The sequence below is a fragment of the Neodiprion lecontei genome, chromosome 5, assembly GCF_021901455.1.
Source record: "Neodiprion lecontei isolate iyNeoLeco1 chromosome 5, iyNeoLeco1.1, whole genome shotgun sequence".
In the NCBI taxonomy this organism is placed as follows: Eukaryota; Metazoa; Arthropoda; class Insecta; order Hymenoptera; family Diprionidae; genus Neodiprion; species Neodiprion lecontei.
The window spans coordinates 29,974,773-30,001,966 of NC_060264.1; the positions used below are offsets into that span (position 1 = coordinate 29,974,773).

The 27,194-nt window shown below is 42.0% G+C and overlaps 2 protein-coding genes across 4 annotated transcripts in view; one reads left to right on the forward strand and one right to left on the reverse strand.

Annotated features, from left to right (window-relative positions):
* Positions 1 to 24,804, forward strand: part of LOC107221265 (homeobox protein OTX1 A-like) — a 60,528-nt gene extending 35,724 nt beyond the window's left edge. The window contains exons 2-6 of one of the 2 annotated variants that reach the window (XR_006904669.1): positions 6,165 to 6,819; positions 16,793 to 16,947; positions 20,612 to 21,414; positions 21,547 to 22,002; positions 22,842 to 24,804. Coding sequence is in view for 1 of the 2 variants with exons in the window: in XM_046741516.1 (XP_046597472.1) it covers positions 6,471 to 6,819; positions 16,793 to 16,947; positions 20,612 to 21,414; positions 21,547 to 21,598 (1,359 nt within the window). In the remaining variant the exon portion in view is untranslated. Of the gene's footprint in view, positions 1 to 6,164; positions 6,820 to 16,792; positions 16,948 to 20,611; positions 21,415 to 21,546; positions 22,031 to 22,841 lie in introns of those variants that run through there. The other variant, XM_046741516.1, reaches the window with a different exon arrangement.
* Positions 1 to 27,194, reverse strand: part of LOC124294734 — a 147,981-nt gene that overhangs the window by 32,689 nt on the left and 88,098 nt on the right. Inside the window, exons 1-2 of one of the 2 annotated variants that reach the window (XM_046741525.1) lie at positions 8,823 to 8,956; positions 4,945 to 5,023 (exon numbers count right to left, since the gene is read on the reverse strand). In XM_046741525.1, the coding sequence (XP_046597481.1) occupies positions 4,945 to 5,023; positions 8,823 to 8,833 (90 nt within the window). In that variant the 5' untranslated portion in view covers positions 8,834 to 8,956. Of the gene's footprint in view, positions 1 to 4,944; positions 5,024 to 8,822; positions 8,957 to 27,194 lie in introns of those variants that run through there. The other variant, XR_006904670.1, reaches the window with a different exon arrangement.

Here is a 27,194-nt window from a genome sequence, read left to right on the forward strand (position 1 = left end):
CAATTCCACTTTACAGATAAACTTTCGTTCTCACCGACGATAAGTAACATTCCGCGGCAAAAACAAAAAAAAAATAAAAACGCACACGTTTCATTCGCGATTGTTTCTTTTGCCGTTCGACAAAAATTCAATTCACCCATCGTGAATCGAACCGGGTTCCAACAGGAGGTTAGATAATGTTGAACCTGGTTCTGAACTTAATCCGACATATATTCGTCATTGTGGATTTGCAAACAGAGATATCTTGAAGACGCGTACAATCATCCTAAATGCAGTTATCCGATCGGCTCACATTCTCGTTCCTCATATACGGAGGATAAAAAGTTTCTCAATTATTTGCCGGTTATATTTAATCGGTGAAAAAAAAATTATATATATATATATATATTTCCCTAGCGTGTTTTTCAGTTGAATGTAATCAAAGGCGTTCAAAATATCATCGTGACATGACTAACCATTTTTGTTCTACCTATGGCGAGTTTCTTTTTGTTTAGAAAGTCTGACTGACTCGTCAATCAAAGATGAATTATAAAGAATATTTTTCCGCAGACTTTGAGGATAATTCGAGTTACGGGTAAAGGTGAAAAAAAACTGAAATTACCGATCGATAGAAGGATCAGAATATCGAATTTTCACGAACGCGAAAATCTTATTCGTAGAATTTAGAGTTGTGGAAAGTTTAAGTACAGAAAATTGAAAGTATTCAAAGTCGAAATACGGAAAGGTCGAAACGTAGAACAGCAATATCAAAAATCTATATAAATATTCTATATTATCGAGGGGAATGCTGACGTTTCTACAATGATAGAAATTTTTACTTTCGGTCACCGTTCAGTCCTCAACTATTTTCATTTTTTACCACAATCGAAAAATATAGTTCTAGGTATATAATTTTTTTATTTTTTTTTTCTTCATATCGAATATTTCAAACATTTTTTTCAACGATACCTGTTTCACTGAATTTTTCTAGTTACTACAGCAAATGAAATTCTTCTCAGTGTATGTTTCGGCATTCTAAGTTGTGACCTTTCTACTCTTTCACCGCCCCATACTTCGTCTTTGAAGAATTTGAAATTCCATAAATTGAGTTTCCGCTTGTTTGAAAATTCGACATTCTAGCCCTTCGATTTTTTAATCTTTCGACGTCAATTAGTACAGCCATCGGTATACATATAATACGCGTACGATAATAAAAGAGAAATAATCGCCGATGCAGCTGGTCCCCGCATAGGGAGGACACGCGTGCAGCAGCGTGATGTTAAAAACCGGAAAAGCCTGAATCCTTTTAGCGGGTGCTTCTCGGCCTGTGGCTGGATAGAAAAGGAGAGAACGATGAGGGGGGGGGGGCTCAATTATCAACGCCGATTACGACGTTGCGTACCTAACACGCGATAATTGATACGCTTAATTGGAACATCGGGACGCGCATTCGAATTCCGGTAAGTAAATTGCTCAATTTCATCCCAGCCGAAAGGAAGATGGATCGTCGAATGACCTTGGAACGTATCCTCGCGCAGATGACTCGGAAGTCGGAAGCGTGGTTCCGTTAAACGTGAATTTAGTGCCCTCAGTTCCTCATCCGCAACCTGCACTCGACGTATCCCGATGGACCCCCGTCTATTCCTAGTTTGTTTAACCGTTTAGCACCTCGTGCCGTCAGGCGGGATATTCGGTTCCCCGTATAAGCCGTTTTTAAAGACTTCGCGTCCGGCTTACACAACGAGCCGTCACGCGTCTCTCTTCCCCAGAGACTTGACTCGGCCCTTTTTTCCGCCCTCTCATCTATCACCCTATCTCTCTCTCTCTCTCTCCCTCTTTCACCTTCCGTCCGACTATCGTCGTCGTCCACTTGCCGAGGAAGGATTCGATCGAAGGCTCGTGTCCTGTCCGAGGACCGCGTCGGCACCTCTGAAAGTGGGCTGGACATTTTGACTGGGTCGGCCATTCGTATCAACAACCCCCCCAGTAAGCTGGCCCAAATCCCCACCACCAGCGCCTGTTCCGCAGCAGGGTAAAGGGTCCGTAAGGCATATTAGGACCCAAGAAGTGGGGGTGAAGATTAGTTAGGCTTTAGGCCAAAGAGCGCAAGGTGCTCGACTAGGAAACAAGTTTCCAGTCGTGCAGTTCCTTGCGGACTCCTGTGACGTTGGTGCGTTCGTGGAGTTGATTTATCATCGAGATATCGTTCGCTGTCGCGCGATTTACAGTGGACACTATTTAACAAAAGTGATTGTTACTTTACAGTGCTGTGTGAATAGTGGACCCAATCGTATGGTGTGTTACCTTAGTGTGTTTTGTGCCTTTTCTTAGATATGCCCAGGATTATATTTTCAACGAGTTGTAAAATAATCTAGCACCGTGAGTCCATTTTATTATCATCATTTTCGATAAAAATCTAACGTTTCATCCCATAATTTACGATAATCACTTTCGAATCGATTACGCTTGATCGTACAACAACGCTCGTAATGAAAATTTCTTCGTTGCTCGGTGGGGGAGAAATTTTTTTCCACCTTGCGTGAAAAGCCGCGGCTACTTTGAAAGAAAAAAAAAAAAAAAGAAAAGAAAGTCAATGGTAATATTTCGCATTGTCCTTTCCGTTGGTAGCAGGGAGCTGCCAGGAATGCGTTACCTTCAAAATCTCACGTTCCGACGGCCGAACAATTGTTCAGCAACGTTGCCTCGCCTCGGCGAAACTCTGCCAAAGAATTTTCACCCTGATCCAAAAACATATTTCGTTTTCTCTCGAAGCTCAATAATGTACTTGGTGATTTTTACCGAAATATCTTGAGGAAAAATAAGTAAATTCAAAGAAAAACCTGTGCAAGTCATGTGTCAAATTTGTCACGTGGAACCGTCCACCGGTAGAAAAGTAAACAAAACGTATGAAGACGCGCGCGCCACCTTGCGGTAAGTAAGCCAAACGTCAAATCGAACGATACAGATAAAGCGAACTTTAACAACGCGGGAAAAGCTTACAAACGAGAAACGTACAATTAAAATATTTTCACGTTGTTTATAGAAAAAAAAAAAAAATTGCCAAGAGTAAGATAATTTATGAAAAACGTATAACCGAGGCTTCACTTTATTGTATTTTCACCAAGTGCTACCGAACAATTCATTGTTTCGACAACAACGGTTGTATAGTCAAAAATTAAACAGATTAGATGAACAAATAACAATCCGAACAATAATCATATAAATTGCATTCACACGCTACGGTATGTAAACATTCATTCGTGACTTGGGTATTTTTTTTACTTTTCGTCCTACATATCTATAGCAATTAAATTACAAATTGCAAGTATAATATGTTTCCAATAATTTGATAAAGTTTAACTGAAAACACCGAACCGCGGCTCATCCATATTTTTCTCACCGCGGATTTATTCATTCACATTATTGCGGTTCCTCATTCGTTTTGCCCGCGTATCTAGTCCTGCGGAAAGTAATTAATTGAACCTTCTCTGACGCGGTAAATGTACCTATTGAAATTGAAGTTTAACGCTGCGGTGAAACATCATCCGTCTACCATTCGCTGACAAGTCCTAACTAATTACAGTATCGATTCGCGGGTGTTGGATTAGGGTTAAAAACCTCACTGAAAAACTTCGCAATCGCCGGCCGCGCCTGCATTCTTTTTTTTTTTTTTTTTTTTTTTAATCTAGATTTCAAACTTACTCGCAAATTATTATTTATTTATATATATATATATATGTGTGTATAAGCTGCGGGTGTTTCTCCGCGGCTTCGCCTAAACCATTTGGCGCCAGTCAATTTTCCTTTCCGACAAACAAATAAACCGAAATCAATTCACTGCGGCACGTGAATTCGTTCCACCGATTTCATCATGTTCTAGCTGTACGAATATCGATGTATCCGAATGTGAATGTCATGACTGTATGCTCATAAATAATAATTGCTAACGTCGACGGACTTACGGTTAATAAATTCACCACAAGCGACCGGGCGAAAAGGTAATTGAAAATTTTAACGTTAATTGGTCGAATGCTCACGTGCAGTTATAAGCATTGAAAAACCCTTCTTTATAGGATTCTGATTGAATATATATATATATATATATATATATATATATATAACCTTTTAGAAACCTTTTAGAAAAAAAAAATATATGACTTAAATTCCCGACCCCATAGGTTTTGCTTGGACGTTTCTTTGCGAAACGCCCCGTATATATATATATATTATACTCCTAAAGGGAAGTATACTCCTACAGGGATTTTTTAATTGCCGCCTTCGTTTGGACAGAATCACTCTCGAGATCAATTTGAAAAATTTCATATTCAAGGCTAAGTTTCTAATGCAATGGAAAGAATGGATATTTAAAAAAAAAACTTCGAGAAGAAAAAGGTATTGTTTTTCTTAACGTAGTTTTAAGGAAAAAAATATGCGGTATCATAAAAACTAGCAGAAACGAAAATGGTCAATATTTTTTCGCCTCCTGAATATACGCCATTTTTTGTTTGGAAAAATTAAATCTTACATTAATCTCTGTCAAATTACTCTCAGCATGCTGTGCAAAAAGTGCTTGATTTTAATCAAAACTTTATTGATTTTCATTGTAAGATGTGTTTTTGAAATATTCATTAGAGTTATAATTGAATTCCATTGACAAAAAAAAAAAAAATGATAATAATAATAATAATAATTAAACTAATGAATAGAATCGATTTTATTCTTAGCGACTCGACCGATCCTGTTCATTCGATCAAATCGATCTATCTCTTTAGAAATTAAACTATAGAAACAGTGAAATGAATTTGATTCGCCCAAAAAGAGCCTAAACCCTTAATTTTAGCAAGACTTACGAATATTCCAGTCGAGAAAAAAAATTTCTTCCGCTTTCACAAATATAATAATATGTACAAGAGAAATCGTAATGTTGGTTTCAATAAAAAAATATTACGATTGTTGAATACTCACGTCAAATTTCAAATAGATTTCGATCCGCGATGAGGTCTGCAGTCCGTGACAATCGTGTTTTATTATCGTCCGGCTCAAGCTGCAAGAGACAAAGTTATTCAAATCCCAGTTATTTCACCTGTAATATATTTAAAAAAAAAATTATTCAACTGCAGTATAATTGAATCAGCGAAATGTTACGTTCAAAGTGCACCAGGTCATGGAAATTTTTTTTTTTTTTTTTCAATCGAGTATAAAACAAATTCGCGCTGAAAATCACAGACAAATTGGACTGTCGGAAATGTTTCCGCGATCCCCTTATGCAGGTATAAATATCTTCAATACGGGGTACATACATTTTTTAATACATTTCTTTTATAGTTTAAAAAAATCGGTCTCGTTCAATTGCGTACATTCAGATGTGAAACTTCGTCACCTGCAGAATTATATTCATTGAAGCATTTTTAGTTCAGGATTATATTATGGAATTTTTTTTTTTTCTGTTAATGCAAGGATAAATCTGATTTTTTTTTTTACTCAACTATGACCGTGACATCAGTTTGTTGTTGCATCAACTGCTTATATATATATATATATATATATATATATATATATATATATATATATATATATATATATATATATATATATATATATATATATATATATATGTGTTTACTTTCTGTAATGAGTCGAAACAGTCGATGCAACAATAAACTGATGTGGCCTTAATTGGGTAAAAAAAAAAATCTAGTAATCCAAAAAAATCAGATTTAGCCTTGCATTAACAAAAAAAAAAAAAAACAAAAATGAAAACTTTCTCATTACGATCGCTGTTACTATATTTTCTGGCAACTGTAGCGAAAATTTAACGCTCGTGCAACAATAAATTGACGTTAAAGCCTTGTTTGACTAAAAAAGTAGAGTAAACGTCAGAAACTGATTTTGCGTTGCAATTAGCAAGAAAGGATCGACAATAGCGCAAAATGGTTAGGCGTACCTCGTTTTTCGCAATTCCAAGAATATTCGAACGGTATTTTCAACGATACCTGTTTTACTCAATTTTTCTAGCTACTAAAACAAATGAAATTTTTCTCATTGCAAAATTTTCTCCTAAATCCAATGATATATGTATCTGTATATTAACACCGTTATTACATCGATAAGCTGAATGAAATCAAAAAAAAAAAAAAAAAAATTTCTGTCAACCCCGTTTAAAACTGCAATATTTCTCGACGAAGGTGGATAGCTACGGGCCTTATTGCCCGGGCAAGGGGGCCGGCGACGACGAGGAGGAAGAGGACGCCGAGGGCGAAGAAACCTGCGGAGACGGGACAGAACCTCAACGTCAGGGTGAGGAGAACCCGAATCGGCAGCGTCAAAACTACGGCGACAAAGACCGCGGCAACGGGTGGTGGCCGAACGAACCGCGAAAAGACGGCGTCATAGATCGCAATCATAAGCCGCCGATAAGAAACAGCAACGAGGAACGTCGCAACAAGGGAGCCGCAGCGGTGGCGGGGGACCTGGCGTGCCTGGCTGGCTATATGGCGGGATATTTGAAGGCGGCGGGGGCGTCTTGCGCCCCCAACGGAAGCCCTCAATATCACCCCCATAGCCACCCAGGTATGGCCGGTCCTCCGCATCAAGCTCCTCCGCACCCCTTCACGCTTGGGCCTCATCCACATTCACTACCTCACGTGCACCCTCTTCCCCATTCTCATTCCCATCCGCATCCCCACCCCCACCCCCACCCCCATCAACACCAAAACCCCCACTCACACCCACACCCACACCAGCATCAACATCAGCACCAAATACCGCACGCACATCCTCACGGTCACGGTCATCCTCACCCACTGGATCACGGACTGGTTGCTAGCGCGTTCCCGCAAGGTGAGTCAATCCGCATTTTTATACAATGATTGCGAGGGAAAGAATATTGTTAAAATCGACCAAATGTGTCGTCACGGACGGTGAAGTAAATATTTGTTTATGTCGATTGAAGATTTTTTGGAAGAACGAAACGCTTTGTGGAAATAGACTGACATGTTGTTGGTTCGAGATCTGTTGGTCTGACAAATCGTCTCCGGTTGGCTTTAATGACCGAATATCTTGGAAGGTGAAATCGTAGGAAATCGAAGGGAATTATCGGGAATCGCGTGAAATCGTTGATATCTTGAAACGCCGAAAAGATTCGACGAAACTTGCTGTTGTTTTTCCAAATACTTGGAAATATGGTGTCCAATGCGATTTGTACATTCTTCAACTATTAGGTACTTGTGGTTTAAACCGGCTGTTCGTCATTTTTAACTCGATTAGAGAGAAGAGAACTCGATGTAGTTGATGAAAATCGAGAGGCAGACGAAAAATATGACGGATTTTCAAATTGTTTATTCCGAAATTTGCTAGGAACACTTGAAATTTACTTCTTGACCGTGCACCCAATTTGTCAGGCCATTGGTCAAAGTCACACTAAAAATGAATGCATCGAAGAATCACTGAACCAAGCAAATTACGGATCACCAAAAAATCATACATACTTTTACAGAAGAATAATCAGGCCCGTATGAAAAATGTTATTCTGTTCAAAAATTTCAACAACTTTTAGAATTTGAATAGTCAAATTTTTGATGAATACCTGCAAAACGTGTAAATTCATATGCGTGTACAAATTTTCGTACGATTATGATAATTTTGCCGCCGGTAATATATCTGGAAATTAATTCCGTCACTAACACGTATATTGTAGGTACGCGAACGCTTTTCTAAACAGCGATTACATTGCTTGATCTCTTTTGTTGTACAACTACTACAAAAGCGAGTAAAACATCTTCGGAGTGAAGAACGATAGAGGTTCATTAGCCCTTTCGGAATGAGATTTTAAACTCGTTTTATGCCTTTCAACCGAACCGCGTTATTTATTTATTTATTTTATCTTACAAAAAAATAAGCAAGACCGTACAAGTGTTCCTAGTTTATTTCATTGAATCGAGATGTCAGGAACGTGCCAAGTTTAGTCTGATTGATGAACCGTGAATTACATGTAGACGGTACGAAAAGTACCTACGTAAAGTTGAGAAAAGTAACACGGAAACTTGACGGTCGTATTTTTGTCCATCGTAACGACGACGAGTATGTACTTTAAATTAGCGTTTCAGGACTTCAGCTCAGAGCATAGGTGAGATAAAGTATCTTCTTCGGTATTATCCAAAGGAATTTGCGTAGCCAGCAGCAACACGCTGTCACATTATTGTTATGAACCCAATTGAAATCACACGATGCTCCGAGTATCGCACCAACTTATGCAAACACACACACACACAATACGCCCGTGCCTATTTGCCTGCCGTATTGATCACCCCGTGCGAATCGATGCATCGACTGAAGCCGTAGATAACCGGGTAGCGCCGGGGCTTCTCGGTACCATTAGACTGCAGTGCTAACGACAGATTCTACCGTACGTTTTGTTTTGGTAGATGCCGAGGGTCGTGTCGCGTCGCGTCGAATAGCATCGGTGAAAATTAACGGCTCCCCGCGCCTCCGGCAAGCGACAGAGTTATCCAGGCTCGAGCCACTTGAGACGCCAAACTCCGATCCGAACGAAACTTGGAGGAAGCGTGTAGAATTCGATTCTGTTAAGGGGTAAACCACCCTCGCCTGCCAACGTTAGATTCTTACACCAGATTCGTCCGCCAAAAGTCTCGTTAAAATCGGTACCTGATGCGTTCCTTCTCTCTTTATCCGTACAAACGAGTTTCTATCATTTTATCATCCAACCGAGCAAAAAAAAAACAATACACTGAGCGAGAATATGATGTAAAAATTAAAAATTCACCCCCGCGTGTAAAAACGAGGGAATAATAATTGTCGAAGGTTCGTACGGTTGAAAACTTTACCTCGCGAGCATCCCACTCACTGGTAATAAACCGTCCTCTCTCTCTCTCTCTCTCTCTCTCTCTCCGTCGCTCGCTCCTCTTGCCTGCAGTTTGTCTCCCCGAAAAGAGAGAGACGCGGGGAACTCGGAGAACTCGAAGCACTCGGAGCACCCTCGCGGGTCTCCGAAGACGACGCGAGCGAAGAACGCGGAGAGCCAGTTAAGCCGCTTACGGGGGTGGCGGCGGGTATGTACGACGTACCTTCTCACCCACATCCACGTATATCTAAGGTAGGGGGTGCACAGGATGGAGGACTGTGTTGTACCCACACGCACAGAGATACGGGCGGCGTCACCGCCGATGTTGGTTCTCGTTTATACGCGCGTCTTCCTCAGCGTTCCCATGGAAACTCTCTTCGGCTCCTCGTAGTTGCGCCTTCATAAATCCCCTGCCCATCCCCTTCGGTTATGCCCCCGTAATACTCGAGAAGAGAACCGACTCCGCGCTCTCTTTCCGCTCTCCTCAACGTTTCCAGATGCGGTATCAACCAACGTCTGCGGGAGATAAAGGGGCGGACCAAATATCGCCCCGCGAACGTTCTTTCCCGAAACATGGCTGCGAGAAATCGAGCGGACACTAGGACGGAATCCATAACCTATATTCGCGATACGTTGCACCGCCAAATTTTGTTATACCTTCACCTCTTTCTTCTGCCCCAAAGAAAAATAATAATTCCCTTATACATCTGTGTATCGACTGCCCGCTGCAGTTTATGTTTTCTCGCCTAACACGAGCTTGACTTTCGAATTATAAATTTTTGTTCCATTCCGGTATACTAAACAGCTCATGGGGGTGAAAAAAATTGGCAAACATATCAGGCGTTAATTTATACTTGAAATATGTTGACTTTTATACACACTTGGGAGAGATTCGTTTCAAGATTGTTGAAAAACAAAATTTAGTCAAAAGCTACAATTTCAAATTTTCGGCAAAAAGTATAAAACAGATACGGCAGAATTTTTTGCTCATTTTATCGTATATCAAAAAGTTCTCATTTTTTTTTTTTTTTTTGTTATATGATTAATTTCCAATATGAATTCCAAGAGGATATGACTGTATAAAAATGAATATCATTTCCGTATACTTCGTACTTATATTCGTAATTGAATAAAAATTCTACCTGATTAGACCGCGGCCTCAATTACACTCGGCAAGTCGTGCTTGTTCCATCGACGCCAGCGAAAGCATTCGTACACAAGCATCGAGGATGTAGATCGGTACCTATAATAACGGCGGGGGTGGAAAGTGGCGCGTGCACTCTGAGCAGCTATCCGTGTCATGCGAGGTTGTACGGAGGCGTTGGACCCGCGATGTTTATTTTATTGAGAACGAGAGGGAGTCCCCGCGAGACGGACGTGGGGGAATACCGCCGCTGAACACATAGCCGTGGGATTCCCCGCAGTTGGCGTAGTTTTCATTCCGCACACCTATGCAGGCCGCAGCCAACCAACCAACCAACAAACCAACCCCGAGGGCCCCTCTTCTCGACGTGCACACCTCGTGTTTGTTGTTTCATGGAATTGCCACTCAACCGTGCAACGAAATATAGTATAATATAAATATATAAGTTAGACGCAAAATGGATTTGGACGATTCAAGGAATGCAAAACTGCTGATGGTTAGAAGAATTCCCAATTTTTTTTTGCAATATATCAAAGTGCTCGAATTGAAGTAATCAAATGTGGATAAAACTTAGATGGAAGTGGCAAAAACGATCCGAAAAACGTAATAATTAACCGGAAGTTTGATCGGACCAAACGTGGGAGGTTTTTTTTTTATCTTGGATAATACAGGCCATGAAAATTTCAAATCTGAATCTGTAAATTTGCTTTGCGGACAATCGAGTCCAACTGAGTGATGACGGTACAATTCCAAATCTAGCATTGGACTCAGCCGAAAACGAATTCCATTGATTTCATCTCACCAAAGCGAAGAGACAAATAAAAACGAGAGTGTATCTTCATGTATGCCATGATCAATTGAACAACGAGAACAATACAACGTTGCTACAGGGAAGTAAAAGCTGATTGAAAGTTTCGAGTTCTCCCCTCTTCTCGGGGGCGAATTTCCGGCGTGCACACTCTGTCCCGGGCGAGGGGTGATTCTTTTCTGCACCGTGGAGATAAGCCTGCACTGCTACAATGCCCGATATAACCCCGTCAGATCAAGCGCGTTCCAATCACTCAATTAGGCGTCAAGTTGGCGGCCACGTGCGGCGGCACGCGACCATGATAGTTGACCGCGGAACCGCGATTGGGGCCCAACAGGGCCCGAGGCGTCGAAGACGAGAACGACGAGGAAGGAAAATCGAGTGCGAAGTCTCGCGAGCTAATTGCAGGATAAACACTCTGCGTTGAGTGAATAGTCGGGTTCAGAGACGCCGGATATCCTTCTCAGAGGAGTCGGAATTCCGGGGTTCTGCAGAGCCCTGAACCCACTTTTCGAATATGCCTACTCCGGTAACTTGACGACCGTGAGCCGATTAGGGTTCGTGCTATGCTCGTGCATAGCTATGGGTTTTTGTCAAGCCTCGACTTTCATGCTTGCCGACCTTCCGTCACCTCTGCATATAGGGACCCGATAGACGAATCAGAGATTCTCCCAAGATTTGCTCACGATATTTGGTGGTCAGGGTTTGACCTGTTGCAAATTTCTCGCGAGATTGTCAAGAAGATTGTAAGAAAACTTTTCACTTGGTGAGATCATCGATCACCGTTATCCATTATTAGTAAAATCAAAGAAGAATCATCGGAAATCACACTGGATCGCTTTCAATTTGGATCACTATCATTCCTAATCATTTGCATAACCAAACACGAGGGTGAAGAACTGCACACATCGATTTAAACCGATAGAGTCTCATTGCCATTTCGAATCCAGGTCACCGAATGTTAATGGTGCAGTTTCTCGTCGGATTTCCTCTCGAGGCATATAATTATCCAGAGTCCGATGCAGGGGTAGAAAAGGGGCGAAGAGTTTCTTCTTATTTCCTTTTTGTTTCCTGCGGCCTGTGGATGGAACGTGGGCGACGGAGACGGAGTTGGTCAAATGTTTTCATAGCTGATGGCCTCTCGAAGCGTTGACGGGTCTCTTCTTTCTCTTCGCTTCGGTTTTCCCTCTCCTTTTTCGCCACGGCGTCCATGGAAAGCGGCACGTGCTATCGTCCCACGCTTGCGCTTCAGGCATCATAATCTTTATCTCGCCTCTCCCTTTTCCCTCCTCCTCGCCCCGTCGCCAAACCCGAACCACTTTTCTCGCCTATGCACATTTTAGCTTTTAATTAATTTTCAATTCCCCAAGGCCCCGTGCGCTTCGAGCTCGACACTCTCGACACCCGGAAGCCTCGCCGCGTTCTTCTCTGCACGCCCTGCTTACTTCTTGGTCATCATCGTCACCGCCAACAACTAAAATTCTATGAATAATCAAGCAGCCCGTGCTGTGGCAAGGATTCATTTCATTCTTGGATCCGTGCGTAGCTGCGCGGACGCGAAACTTTTGGTTTAGTTCAACTAATGGGGGTGATAGGTGCCGACCCGCGTCACGTTGCATGACGCGAGTGACGTTCCAGGCTTTCCAAAACTCATTATGGCTGATCGATCAGCTCGGATAGCTTTGGTTGAATTTTAATTGGCAGTGCCTCGATCACTTCCACAAGGATTGCTAATCAGGGAACTGATAAGAATACAATAAAAATTGTTAGAAAATTAGGTCGATTTTTTGTAGAAAAAAAACAACGTTCAAAGCGTTTAAGATACAAGATGGGAAACACGTATATGGTGACGGTTGACGTCTAATACACCGTCCGGTAATTTATTTCCGTCACTTTATATAATACATGCTTACCGTAAGTTACACGGCTCGTTTGATCATAAGCTTTTCCTCCCACCACCGTTTCGCAACCCTCTCCCGTAGAACGAGGGTTGAAGCGTAGAGTGAGTGGAGCAAGTTGGTGTATTTCCTGCCGATGTACAGCCGGAGTGTCATCGTTAAAGAATTGCGTTAGCCGCCCATTAACTTCTGCATGGCTCCGGGGCGCGGGGTCCACGGGGCTCAGGGGGTGAGCCATGGCGCCGTGAAATCCAATAAACGAAAAAACGAATTTGCCATTAGCGAAACTCCGCACCACCGTCCGATTTCTCCTCCGCTCAAAGCTCAGCCCCTGAAATCACGGAGAGTCACGAAAAAAAAATCAACCATAAAATTCACTGGCTGTTTTTCACCGTCGAATTGAGGTGGAGTGAAAATCCATATTCCCGCTGGTTCGTACGTCAATCAATAAGTGAAAAATTGCATATTGTATATTCCGGAATATCAAGAATTCAGTAGACGTTGGACTTGGATAAAAATTAAATGTCAAATTTGAATATTTCTATCTTTTACAAAGTAGTCCATTGCTCAATTTTATCTTCAAAATTGTCGTTCAAAGATGTAGTTACACCCACCAAGTGTTTACGCCCGCATCTGAGAAGCCTAGAAAAATTCCAACGGCTTGTTTATATTTCCAAATCTGCTGGATAACGTCCGTGACAACAATAGCTCGAGATGAACACATCTCAATTTCTTGCGACATGGTCCCTGTACCCAGTGCGCAAATTTGGCGGTAGTAGGTATATCGATATAGATATAAGTGTAACGTACAAGGGCGATGCGAGGGTGGATATATAACCGTGAAAGTCGGGAGTGGCGTCACCGTATAGCGTCGGTAACCCCAAGAGCCGAGATAATAAATCGAATGATACTTGGCATCCCGGCGGGTGTTTGCCGACCCATTACGGCTGCTTAGCGGGGCTGCGTGGCTGCACGGGGTGAAGAGAAGACCTTGCTGTACTTCACGGCTGGTGCCTACCAACCCGTGCAATGATTAGATGAGGACACCCTCCTCCACTTATCGCCCGCACGGTATAAATATATTTATTGGATTGAGTTGGGTATGCAGGGTATGGATGGCGTGTCGAGTCGCTGAGATAGTGGAACAGCAGAAGCGACTATTAGGTACCCGTAATCACTCCAGTTATACGTTCCTTCCGTAAGACCCTTAAAAGCGATTAAGCCAATGATGTGACAGTCAGGTTCAAACCGAACTACACACAGGGCGCTGTTTGCGAACCGACCGTAGGAATGGTTGCGAAATTCATGATAGTACTGCCAAATAATGTTTAAAGTGATTTTGGAGAACTCGAAGGTCCATTAGCATCCTCAACCAACCTCTGACTTCCATCAACGAATCAAAATTTTTTAAAGCATGTTATCGGTTAAATGAAGAATACGCCTGTCTTACGTTCAAACAGCGAACCATATCATGAAACCACGGTTTTCACCAACGCGTTGGAATCGCAATTTTGCAATGCATCGTTGGATTCCCAAGTCCGCATTCGCTGACACCTATATCTAGCACTCTAAAAAATTGGGTTGGGTCAGGTTAGGCTATAGATTAGATAGCCGGAGGCGCTCGGCCTCGACTCGGGAATCCGGTAGCTGCCAAAGACGTCGTTAGCAACAGCTCACCGACGCTACGCCCACCGGGTAGGCAATCAACCGGACGGAGGATGAAGAGAGCTGCGAGTCGACGAGGTCCAGAAAATCAAGAGAGAGAGAGAGAGAGATGAAAATAGGAAGGTGCAGTAGCAGTAACAGCAGCAGGAACCCGGTGGTTGGATCGTAGATCAATGACGCGGCGCCCGCGCCGTGCTTTACCTTCGTACCTTCTCCGTGCCGCGTTTCTTCCTCGAATAATACCGACACATGTACGGAGTTTGAACACACGGGTGGTAGACCTCGGTAGAATCATGCATGTAGGTATCCGTAAGAGAGACTCGCGTGTGGCAACGTACATCAACGCGACGCTCCTCTTTCTCTCTCTTCCTTATCCTTTTTTTTTTCGAGATCCTAGGAGATAAATGTACCCGTTCGTCTCGCCTTCGCTCCTCCAGTCCTTCTTTACCCTCTCTCTCTCTCTCTCTCTCTCTCTCTCTCTTTGGGTCTGTTATATCTGGGACTTTCGAGAGGATCGTTGAGGAGTTATCGGGGGCGATCATGCCGCGAAGGTTACTCGACCAGTTCGTTAGGCGCAAGCGGCGATTGTCGTCCGATCCCGAAAAGGAGGCCCGAGATGACATCTCCACCTTATGGCTGTCGAGTATCTCCGCCACTCCTCTGCCGGCTAGGCACCAGTCAGCCTAACCACAAAACCTAGAGTTCACTCCCGTCAGCTCGCCTCGAAACCTCGGGCGTAAACGAGGAGCCAGTCATGGGGCTACACCATCAACACCGACGGTAGCATCAGCAACATGGCCGCTACCAGAGACGTCGATTCGACTCGGCTATCTGACTCTCCGGTCGGCGTTAAAGCCCTCCCTCCGAAGATACATGCGTGCATTATACAGCGTATATTCCTTCATCCTGGAACACATGTGGTTGTACAGTATGTAAGAAGCTCTCTCGGTAGCTGCCGCGCTTTGTTCCCAAAAAAAAAAAAAAAAATAATATCCCTAATTATGCTTCGCGGTTGAAAACGAATATATTCAAAAACATTTTTGCGTTCTAATGGTAGCGAGTCGGTTATAGAAATATAACAGAAGCTACCTTCTTCCTCCTTCATTCACATCGTCGTCGTTAAGTTCCAGGAGAAGTTCAACCGACTGTGAAAGGACCAACTACTAATAAACCAAATCGGAGTTATTACGCTCCGTAAGCAGCGATTCCAGTATAGGTTCTTGAAAATTTATCAGTTATATACTGGGAACGTTGTATCAGCTTGGAAGTCGCTTGTAATACAACGCAACAGTCTTGTTTCTCTTGGTAGTATCTCGCGAACCATAAAGTCGATTCGTATTTCGCTACAGCGTTCCATTACTCGATCAAGTCCCATAAATTTGCAGTTTTAACTAAGCCGTCTAATATACATATCTCGAAACAAACAAGATTACACGGATTAGCTAGAGGACAGTATTCGCTCGTTTCGACTATACATGTCACATATCTCTCTGCGTGTATGTTTCAAATACATTCGCCAAAACAGTTTCAAAGTTCCTTCAAGTAGCATCGTGGAAGTTTGCATCGGTCGAGCAATCGCGGACACGATCGTGAGTTGATTCTTCTCTTCTCGCTATCCGGTCATTCGTTTTTCTACGTTTTTTTTTTTTATTGCACACTTGACGGCGCTTCTGCATTGTTGCAACGAAAGACATCTGAAAGCGGATCGGTTCAGTTCTCGTATCGCGTCGCGTCGCGACGCTTTCTCTGTGCACTGCGGATGATGGTTGTGTATGGTATTCCAGGCGTCGTCCCTTTTCCCCCCTCTTCCATCGTCCCTCGCCCTCTCTCGCTCTTCCCTCTACCCCCCCCCCCTATCCACCCCTCTCTTCCTCTCCCGGGTAAGCGGATTACGTTGGTCCTGAAACGAGCCAAGCGAGGCTTGATGGCACGAGAGGAGGGCTGCTCAAAATTACGCTATCGCGGACTCGCAACGCTCCCGAACCAGCCTCCCCCATTTCACCTCCCTACCGTCCCTCCTGCCACCCTTATACGGGGCTCTTTGCCATCCAACTGCCACCCGACCCGGCCATCCTGCTCTCCTGAAAACCACTCGTTGCCGACGATGTCCGGAGGACCGTGTCGCGTTTCCAACATAAAATATTACCGAGCACCGTACTCTGCTGCTTGGATGCCACGATGTCCTCGTCTCCGTCTCTTCTCTGACGTTCACGCTATAGATAAGAACTCGTGGCTATACAGTACCGGCGGTATCTCATCTTGTGTCGATCACACCTACCGAGCTTGATTTCTATGACCTTGGGACCATGCGGCCCTTGTTGAAAGCTAATTCAAAACCAATTAACTTACCTTGTTTTTGCTTGGTGCACGAGGACCAATGCCGTTGAACAACATTGACGGCAACTTTTAACCGTATATATGTTTTCCTCATCTTTCAGGAATGAATCAACGCAAGCAGCGCCGGGAAAGAACGACCTTTACGAGGGCACAACTAGATGTCTTGGAAGCTCTGTTCATCAAAACGAGATACCCGGATATATTTATGCGCGAAGAAGTCGCACTGAAGATCAGCCTGCCTGAGTCGAGAGTCCAAGTAATTAAACTTTTGACAATCATTATTGATCTTCTAACCGTTTAGCAATTCCCATAAAAATACATAACTAATAATAATTATTGATCGTAAGCTACGCGATCATTTACCAAAATGCCGAGTTTGGAGACCATTTTTATTGGGGTCCTCTAAGTGCATTCGCATCTTCCGCTACCCGATACTGTTCGAAACAGGTCAGAATACACTAATTTCATTTCACATCGACTGCGTTCAATCACCCGACATAAAACTGATCCGAACGACGAATAGATGTGAAAAATTTCATTCTTTCGACACAGCTTGTGTGTAAAAAAATAATATTCAACAATACTAATTTCATACTCTGGTGCACAGATTCATATCGGTATTCGCTATATCTGCCCGCGTGAAACGTAGCTTCTCTGTATACTCGATACCTACACATATGTTGTTTTTATATATACACACGTACATACGATGACGCTCTTCGACGGCGCCGAGCATCGCGACGCTTCGTGCTTCCGCAACGTTTACCGAGATTTAAGGTATTTACACGACGACAACGACGATGATGGCGAAGCGGGCGTCATACACACCCCGCCGCCAAACCGCCTTTGTCAATGTCATTGTCACACTGCTGCTAGTTTGCTACGATGCCATTGTCGCGGTTACTCCACGGTGACACACAGCCCTGAAAATAAATCCATACCCCAGCGTGGAGCCACTACACATATTTACTCGCACACATTCTTCTTCGACCACGACACATTTTTACTGTGATATATCGAACCTCCCATCATCACCGTTTTTATTACCGATCCCCAATTCACCGCACGTTGCATCTTTATTTTCGTACACTATATATATATATATATATATATATATATATATTCACGCGGGCATAACGGTGTATCAAAATTTCATCTATCAAAATCAACAATCTTCATTCTATATTTAACACAAATACATAGTAATTTTGTAAATTTCTAACCCGATTTCGTAAATTGACCATTCTTTTGTACATTAAATGTGTAGTAAGTTCACCATCGTTTTTAACAGTGTATAAATACGCATACACCAGCCGTTCATTTCAGCCCAGCGCTGATCTCGGAATTCCAATTGCATATAAAAAAAAAAAAGCAGATTTCTCTCCCGCGAATCGCTGTACGATTGTACAGTGTTTAAGGTATAAAAATAAGTAGGCGCGTGCGTTATACATTCGGCGAATCTACCTCGCCTCTCATCTCTTTTAGGCAGAAATGATTTCGCTTCCAGATTACGATCACGGCTGTGTTCCCGTCGGCACAACGCGAGAACGAAGCAGCTGCACCGCGCGACATGCTTGAACGAATGTAACTAAAAGTATTCATCCATTGAGATTAACAATCGAACGCATCACGTTTTCAAATCCATTTCGATATTTATACATCGATCTTAACCGTAGATTCCTCGTTGACGTGGATAATTTTCATTAATGATTATTATTTGTCTGTGGCTTTGAAATTTTTTTTAAAAAGAAACGAGTATATTTTTATTATTTATTTATCTATCTATTTATTTTTTTTCAAATTAACACGAAATCTAGTTCACTCAATCCAGAGTAAAACGTTCAAAGGCCTAGAGAGAGATAGATATCTATGAAATCAGATTACGTGGGCGTGTTTTTGAGAAAAGTGTATTTCGAATTGGAGGAAAAAGAAGACGTAAGCGTCGTTATGCTAATGAAATAAAACATCCAAGATCGATACCGCCAGCTGAAATAATTTACGCGAGAGAAAATTTCTGCACCGTCCTTTTCGTTCTGTTTGGTACGGATACACACGAGGCAAGCGGTTGGTTGTTACACGTTGGACACGAATCGTTTTGCTGGATGTAAACCAGATGGTGGTGCAATTTGCACCTCAGCGTGCAAACACAGCTTCCCGATGATGCCAAGGCCCCGCAGGGGCCTCGACACCCCATACAAGCGACGATCGAACGGGACCCTGGATATGCCTTTCAATTTGAACTAGGGGTGTCACTGGGTAAACACGGGGGGCAAACGGGGTGCTAATGGCTCCACTCTCACCTCTCTTTTTCGATCTTTTGCGGTTCCTACGGCTCTGACATCCGTGCGCAAACGCTCACCATATATATATATACATGTATATATCCTCGTTAATCCACGGTATTTGTGCGATACGGTGCGATTTTTTTATCAACCAGTAAAGCAATTTCGACTCAATCGTTACGTCTCATCTGTACCTACAGACTCGAGGATAATTTTTACATTTTTTCAACAATCCTAACATCGAACGTGTTACTCAGAGTCGTATTTATTTTCAATTTCTGTGAAAGACAAAAGTATCTATGGGTACATATTACGACATTGAAACTTGTACGATACTCATTAGCTGGAGACTTTTTTTTCTTCGGTGTTATACAGCTGTGTCCGTAAGATTATAAACGGAATGCAAAAAAAAAAAAATTTTTTTTAAAAATAAAACTGCGACAACTAAACGCGGGGGAGCTGCAGCAACTGCAACTGCAACTGCAACTGCAACAGTAGGATTTGCCGTTGAAGAATCGAATCGTTGAGCGAAGGGGCGCGATGGGTATAGTTTCGACGTGAAAACGGACAGGTATATATATACGGGGTTCGGGTGTACGTGAAGCAAGCGCTGTTTCCGCATGTATGGTTAATACAGAGATTCATGGGGCCGCGGTAGAGGGAGACCCCTGGCCACATTGTGCGGGGATTACCGAGGCGTGCTCGGGCGCAACGAGGGTTGCGGCCTTCCAGGGGGAATCGAGCCTACCACCGACATTCGCCGTCGGCTTTCAGCCTTCAGCCTTAGTCTGCCTTCTCTTTCGTGTTTGTTGTTACAGTCGGCCACATCTATGGTGCCCCGTCCCCTCGAGGGTGCGCAGATCCCTCCTCCCCTACCATTCCATTCCATTCCATTCCGTTCGGTTCGGTTCGGTTCCTTTCCGTTCCATTCCGTTCCGTTCCGTTCCGTTCCCAGCGCTCGGCTTCGCCTCCCGAGGGGCGAGCAAGCAGCTCGAGAATCGCCCCACGCGCAACGTGTACCTTATACCTCATCCCATATCCAGAACTTGTTATTGTTGAGATTTAATGAAATGTTACGCCCGCCCGGACCCGATTACTTTTTCATTGCCTCGATTAACGCTCCCGCCTGTAAGACCGAGACCGCGAACCGATCCCTCGGGAATCTGGCGGGGCTCTTTCTCTTCACCCGGTCTGTTATAAATATCGTTACAGTACCTACACGGGTGGGAGACATATACTCGTTCGTAAAAAATACTCACACGTACACGAATGACGATACAATTGAAACCGATACGTCTACAGAAATTTTAACCGGTATACGCGAACTCGTTATTCATGTTTTGATTCACGTTCACCTCCAGTGTCTCGTTGAACCCAAGAGTAGCCTTGAAAGAATAAGTCCTGGATAAAATTTCCTGCTACTCCCGTTATTTGCAAAAATTCCAATCAACAACGAACAAAAGTTTATCAGAGTACCTCTCAACACCCCAACGAGTGTTTCCATTTTTGTCAAGCACTCCAAAATACTTCCACTTTTCCCGTGTGGCCCGGACATTCGAGGGACGTCTAAAGTTGAACCGAACCTGCGTAAATATCACATCACCGCCCTTTAACATCGGTGAAAATTTCTGTTTTCAGGTTTGGTTCAAGAACCGTAGAGCCAAGTGCAGACAGCAGCTACAACAGCAACAACAACAGCAGCAGCAGCAGCAGCAGCAACAACAACAGCAACACCAGCAACAAACAACACCGCCAAAGGTATCGCCTAGAAATCAACAGCAATCGAACGCTTCGCAGAACGCGGGTAACAACAAGACATCGAGATCGAGTCGGAGATCATCGGGCGGATCACCGCCCGGCGGCAAAGTTCCGCCGTCATCGAATTCACCGCTGCTTGCCGCACATAACCTGATGTATCCAAGACTTGGAACGACGCCGACCGGAGGAAGCGGGGCCAGCAGCGTTTTGACGACACCATCGCCACCGTTGACGCCTGGCTCTAGCCAATTGCCACCGTCGTCTTATCCACCTCAAATGAACCAAATGCACCACGGTGATTACGGATTCCCATGGAGTTCCGCTTCGGCTGGACCCATCAATCCCGCACAATGTTACGCTAGCCAGACCGGTTACAACGGTTATCAAAACAGCTACGTGCCATCCGACTATTACCACCAGACCCAATTATCTCAGATCTCGCAAATATCTCAGATCTCGCAGATATCGCAAATGCATCACAACCCTCAAAATAATTACCACCACCCCCAGTACCACCACAACATGTTGCCAGCACCGGGAGCCATGCCGCCTGTCCAAGGTGCCATGCCACCGATCGGTGGTAACGGGCCTCATCCGAACCCACCGCCTCCGGGGACCGCGCAGCACAACGGACAGGCACAGCAGCAGCAGGCCCCATCCGATTATATTTTGGAAGACGAGAAGTAAGCATTGACGTTATTATTATTATTATTATTTTTTTTTATAACATTACGCCGATCGGTCGTGCAAATTCTTGTACGACTTTACACCGCAATATTTTGAAAACCCTGTGCTAACTGCGAATTTGCTTTCAGGATAACCTATCCCGGTGAACTTGACCCCGATTTAAATGAGCATAATCAGTAAATATTCGTTAGAGTCGTAAAAGGGATCGTGGACGAAAGATAAACGCCTGGCGGAACTGGACGAAGATATCGAAAATGGTGGGAGGGGAGGATTGCAGGAAGAATTGAGAAACGCGCGGTCCTCTTATTTTCGTTTACTACTCTTCGCTCGAGTTTCGGCCTACTTTTCTTTTCAATGTCACGCAATAATTTCGCAAAAACGGCGGTACGTCGCATAATTGACCGACAAGTGACGTTTTACTCCTCATTTGTTTTCTTTCTTTGTTTCTTTCTTTCTTTCTCTTATCGTTACTTCCGATATTCTTTAAAGGCCTTTTTCGAGTTGCGCTCTTTTAACCCTCTCGTCACTGCAATCCCCCTACGCCCCGCATTCTTCGCCGCAACGTTATTTTACTTACATTAGCAGTAAGTAGTTATATAAGAAAAACATTTCGCCAGAAGATTGACTCTAGTGTTATTTTTACTCCTGTTGCTTTTTTGGTTTTTTGTTGTTTTTTTTTTTTTTTCTTTGTTGGTTCAATTATCAATTTTTCACTACTTTGTTTCACCTCATTTTCATATTCGATATACACTAATCACAAACACTTCGCCACTCTGCTCCACGATCTAGTTTATTTCGCGTCAACGCGTACCGGTGAAGAGTAGAGTATGCAAGGAAAAAAAGAAAAGTTCCACGCGAATTATCGTGTCTTATATCAGATGATGCGGCAGCAGTGTTTTACAATTTTACCATTAATAACCCTGCGTAGGATACGCGTTTCTACGTGATTGACCGAGTGTTTTTTAATGATTCCATTATGAGCGCTGGCCGCGATCATCTGCTTCCATAAATTCCGACAGTCTAAATGGCGTTTTTTTTTTTCTTTTTTTTTTTAACAATTTTTTTTATTGCCGGCTTCCACAAGCACCTATAATTATTTCTTTTTCTTTGCTGCGATCAGAGTGGCGCTGTGTGCTTTACGAATTACCAAATGAAATTAGACGATCGTAGTGTTGACGCGCGAAACCTATTCCTGATCCCGATGCAGTTATACGAAAATTTCACAATTTGTGTTACAATATTGTGTATTTATTAACAACTTTATCATAACTATATACGTTAATGATTACTGTAAAATCATGAGCGTATTAACTGGGATATCATTAAGAGTTAGATAACGAACATTACTATCATCATTACATTGTCGTATCTATTGTCAATATTATTCCTTTTTTGTTTTTTTTTTTTTTTTGTTTTTTCCCAGGACGCTAGGAATACCAATATCAAGACTTTCAGCCAGTTACACAATCTTGCCGAAACTGTTAATACTTATTATCTAACAATCGAACACACCTACCGACTTGTGGATAATAAATTTTTTAATAAGTTTGTCAGGATAAAAATTGGTAAAAAGAGAAAGTATAATTGAATGAATACGAGTGAATTGCAAAAATGAGAGTAAAATATGAACGTACAATATGTACATAACTGCTCCATGCGACTCCTCATATTCAAATCAATACAACGGTATCACGTCCTACAATTGTTGTTAGATAATTTACTAGTTAATATTATTATTATTATTTTAATTTTAGTCGTTTTTTCCCCACACAGAATACCTACTATTATTATCCGTATTATTATAATTTACTATTATTATCACCATTCTTCTATTATAATCTGCATATTGTTGGCATCCTAATCGCTAGTCGTAATTCGTATACCTGTATTGTAATGCTGAACAACGGTGTTCGGGGACCAGCGACCTCGTTCACCGTCCTACAGCCATCATGCAGGTATTTTCGAAATCTAACGACAATAATATCGACGATCTGAGGATAGCCTGTATAATTTCAAAAAAAAAATCTGCTAAGAGGATAAGAATATTTGATTTGTATCAGTATCAGTGAGAAAATCGTTATCAGATTAAAGTTAACGATATTATTTCATCACGAAACATTCGTATACAGTGAATTTGAATACGTATCAACTCGACGACGATTTAGTTATCCAATAATTTGGATTTACACCGCGGATGATTTTTGAAAAAAGTATCAAGTTTCATTCAACGTACGAACAACTAATGGTATGTCGCGTATACATACGAGGAGGGTTTATATTACCCTGTGAAAACGCGATACATCAAAATTTTATAATTTTTGTGCAATTTCTTCTTCTTTTTTTTTTTTTTTTTATGTGGTTCGATATTCCAAGAATATGGCACTACAGCCTCAAAGATTAAGCTATTATAACGATTTTTCAGCCGAATTACGGATTTATCCCTGTTGCAATATTTTTTTCAAAAGGTAAAAAAAAAAAAATAATAATTTCTCACCGTTTGCAAATCTTCCTGAATGACGCGAGTTTAAAAACACCTTGATGCGAATTTAGATAACCGCTGATCATTTTTTTTTTTTACAAATGATGCATTTTTTGAAATCATTATTGTACGAAAATTGATATTCAACTTGCACTCATTGTCATAGAAATTGATAGCTTTTCAGTAACTACGTGACCGTTGGTAGTCTTTCGCTTACTGATTTTCGAGTTATTTTGGAAAATTTAGCAGGAATTATTATTTTTTTTTCCTTCCTTTTCTATTCTTTTCTTCTATTTTTGTTTCTTTTCTTTTCTTTTCTTTTTTCTTTCGTTCAATTAATGAAAACGTTGTGCGACTTTCGTAAAAAAAAAAAAAAAAAAAAAATGGGAAATTCCATACTTTCGATCTTTCGCGTTTTCACGGATAGACACTAATTGGACGAAAATTAACACGATCATTATGCATTCATAGACAGATTACGAATGTCAATGATAAATTCAGGCGTACGGTAGGTACGATATCAGAAGGAATACCGACACAAAAACGGAACATTTTTTTAACAACGATACACGCATAATGTAAGAGAGAGATTATCGAATCAATATGATAAAACATTTCATTGTACATAATCTTATACGTACGTGTATGATAAAATGCATATGTAGTACCTATATATAAGAATATGTTATATTACAAAATAGTAATAATAACGATGATTTCACACATCATTGCGATTACGAGCCTGGGGTTACGTTGAAACGTAAGACAGAATAGAAAACTGAGAACGAAGAGAAAAGATAAATGGACAGTTCGTCAAAATGGAACCAACATACGCACTTGTATGCAAATAATGAAAAAGTGAAGTTGGGAACTGTAAATAATTATTATCATCATTTGAATAATAAAATGTCGCATATTTATATTGAGTATTTACTGAATTCCACACATCCTTTATTCCGCATGCGATTTCCCATCGTTCCCCTAATTTTTATGTATTAATGAAAATTTCAATAATCCACGTCAAGTCCTATTGAATGTAACAACCTTCATCCGTATTATTTATTTATTTTCATTTTTTTTACTTTTAGCCACAGCCGTAAAGGAAAATTATTCCGAAAATATCGTCGACTAAAATTTTACACGGGAATACAGGTAACGGTTCATGGAAGCTTTTAGGTGTCTAAGATAAGTGACCCTGTCCCAATTATTCATCTTTTTTGTTTACATCTGTTCGATCGTTAGTTCAAAGATACCCAAAAAAATTACTTTGCAGTGTTTAGCCCTTTAGCGATTGGATTTAGGCGTAGAGAAATTCACAATTTGTGCCTTCGATTTATAATTTTGAAAAATAAAACGGTCAATAATTGGGTCTAAACTAGCACACTTACCTTACTTCGTTACGTGAAGTTAACATGAACTGAAAAACGAGATGATGAAAGAGAAATTTTTTCCTCTTGGTAAAAATTGTCAACTAGCTAATTTATGTAGGGAATGAAAATAGACTGTTTTTTAAGGCTCGTTATCACCCAACGACACAGATCTCGGAGCACGATCCTGGAGCATCCGGATATCCATCGTCGGCGCATTTAATTAACCTCGTCGCATCGTGCACTGTACAGTATGAAATTAATTAATTGTCCCGCCCTCGGCGATTTTCTTTGATACCCTAGCAACGTGGGGATCTATTCCGAGATTCTCGCGAGGCTGCGGTTTACCCCCGAGGCCCAGAATCCCCGCCTTTACTTGGAGTTGCGCCGTCCGATCCGCGTCGAGGGTGCAGGATGACGATAAGTCCTTTGCGTGACGGTTACGTTTGTCAAAAATTTTTCAATTCCTCGCCTCGATCCCCTGCGGATTTTTGTATCTAGCCTCCGAGATATCGAGGCGAAAATCGTCACGATCTAGGATAAAACTTGTCATTCCTATATACCCGGACGGTTGATCGATGATTTTCCTTGCCTGCGGGGGGGGGTAAAAAAAGAGAGGAGAAATACGGTAGATTGATTATCGATAATAATTATGATGTCCTGAATTTTTAGAATTATTTATATACCATCGTCGCAACGGTGTTCATGGAATTCAATTAAATAACGAAATGATTAGCGGCCGCGCTCTCGCAGGATTTGAATTTTGATTACCGCTGATGGGATTTCCTGCTGCGTAGGTTTGTGCGTTATAATATCGTACGCACAGACGGACATATCAGTTACGAACACCAAGTTACTCGAACTTTTTTCAAAACGAGGAGAGAAAGTTCAGACCGTTTATATCCATATTTAATCTTTTTTTTTTCCTTGACTCAAATTCCAAATCAACAATCTTCAGGTTCGGGGATGGCTAATTCAAAAACACACTGAGAGAAGTTTTTAGTTCCGGTTACCGCTCAGTCCTTGACTATTTTCATTTTTTACCACAATCGAAAAATATACTTGCAAGTACAAAATGAAAATTAGTTTTCTAGCTGTTACCGGAAAGTCTGGTATCCGTTGCTATTCTTTCTCATTACGATCACTGTTGCTATATTTTCTTGCAACTGTTGCGAAAATTTAACGCTTGTGCAAGAATAATTTGACGTTAAAGCCTTGTTTAACTAGAAAAGTAGAGTAAGCCTCGGAAACTGATTTTGCGTTGGAATAACCAAAAAAGGAAAAAGGACAATAGCGCAAAATGGTTACGCGTACCTCGTTTTTCCTAATTCCAACAAATATTCAAACAGTTTTTTCAACGATACCTGTTTTACTCAATTTTTCCACTTACCACAACAAATGACATTTTTCTCAGCTCGTCAACAAGAATACCCCACACGATTAACACGGAGGAAAGTGATAAGAGGCTATAAGAGAAACAGTTTACCGCGCCTGTCTTATCGTTAGCCTCTAATTTTGGTCTGGTCTCGTTGCGAACCAGATCCGGGGTTACACGAGCTATTGGTTTCCTATTATTATCTATTAATAAAGCGTCGGGCTCCCTGGGGCTTCCTGGATTATAGGAAGGGACCGCACGTCCCGAGAGAACGTGAAGTGCGGGGGACTCGAGTTCGGCGAGGCATGCACACGGTGGAAAATAGATTCCGCTCCTGCAGGTCGTCGATGGTCGGTGGTGATCATCCCCCGCATCTGTACCGAATACCTCAATCTACGTTATACGGTATTACGATATACGCATGGTAGAGTGAACGGTGAAATCGTATTCGAAGCGCATAAACATACTTGAATTCTCTCGCACTTTTACGGAGTGGAAATTAGATTAACCCTAATCAGTCACTCTGGGCAAATTTTGTTCCAAAGAGTCCCTTGG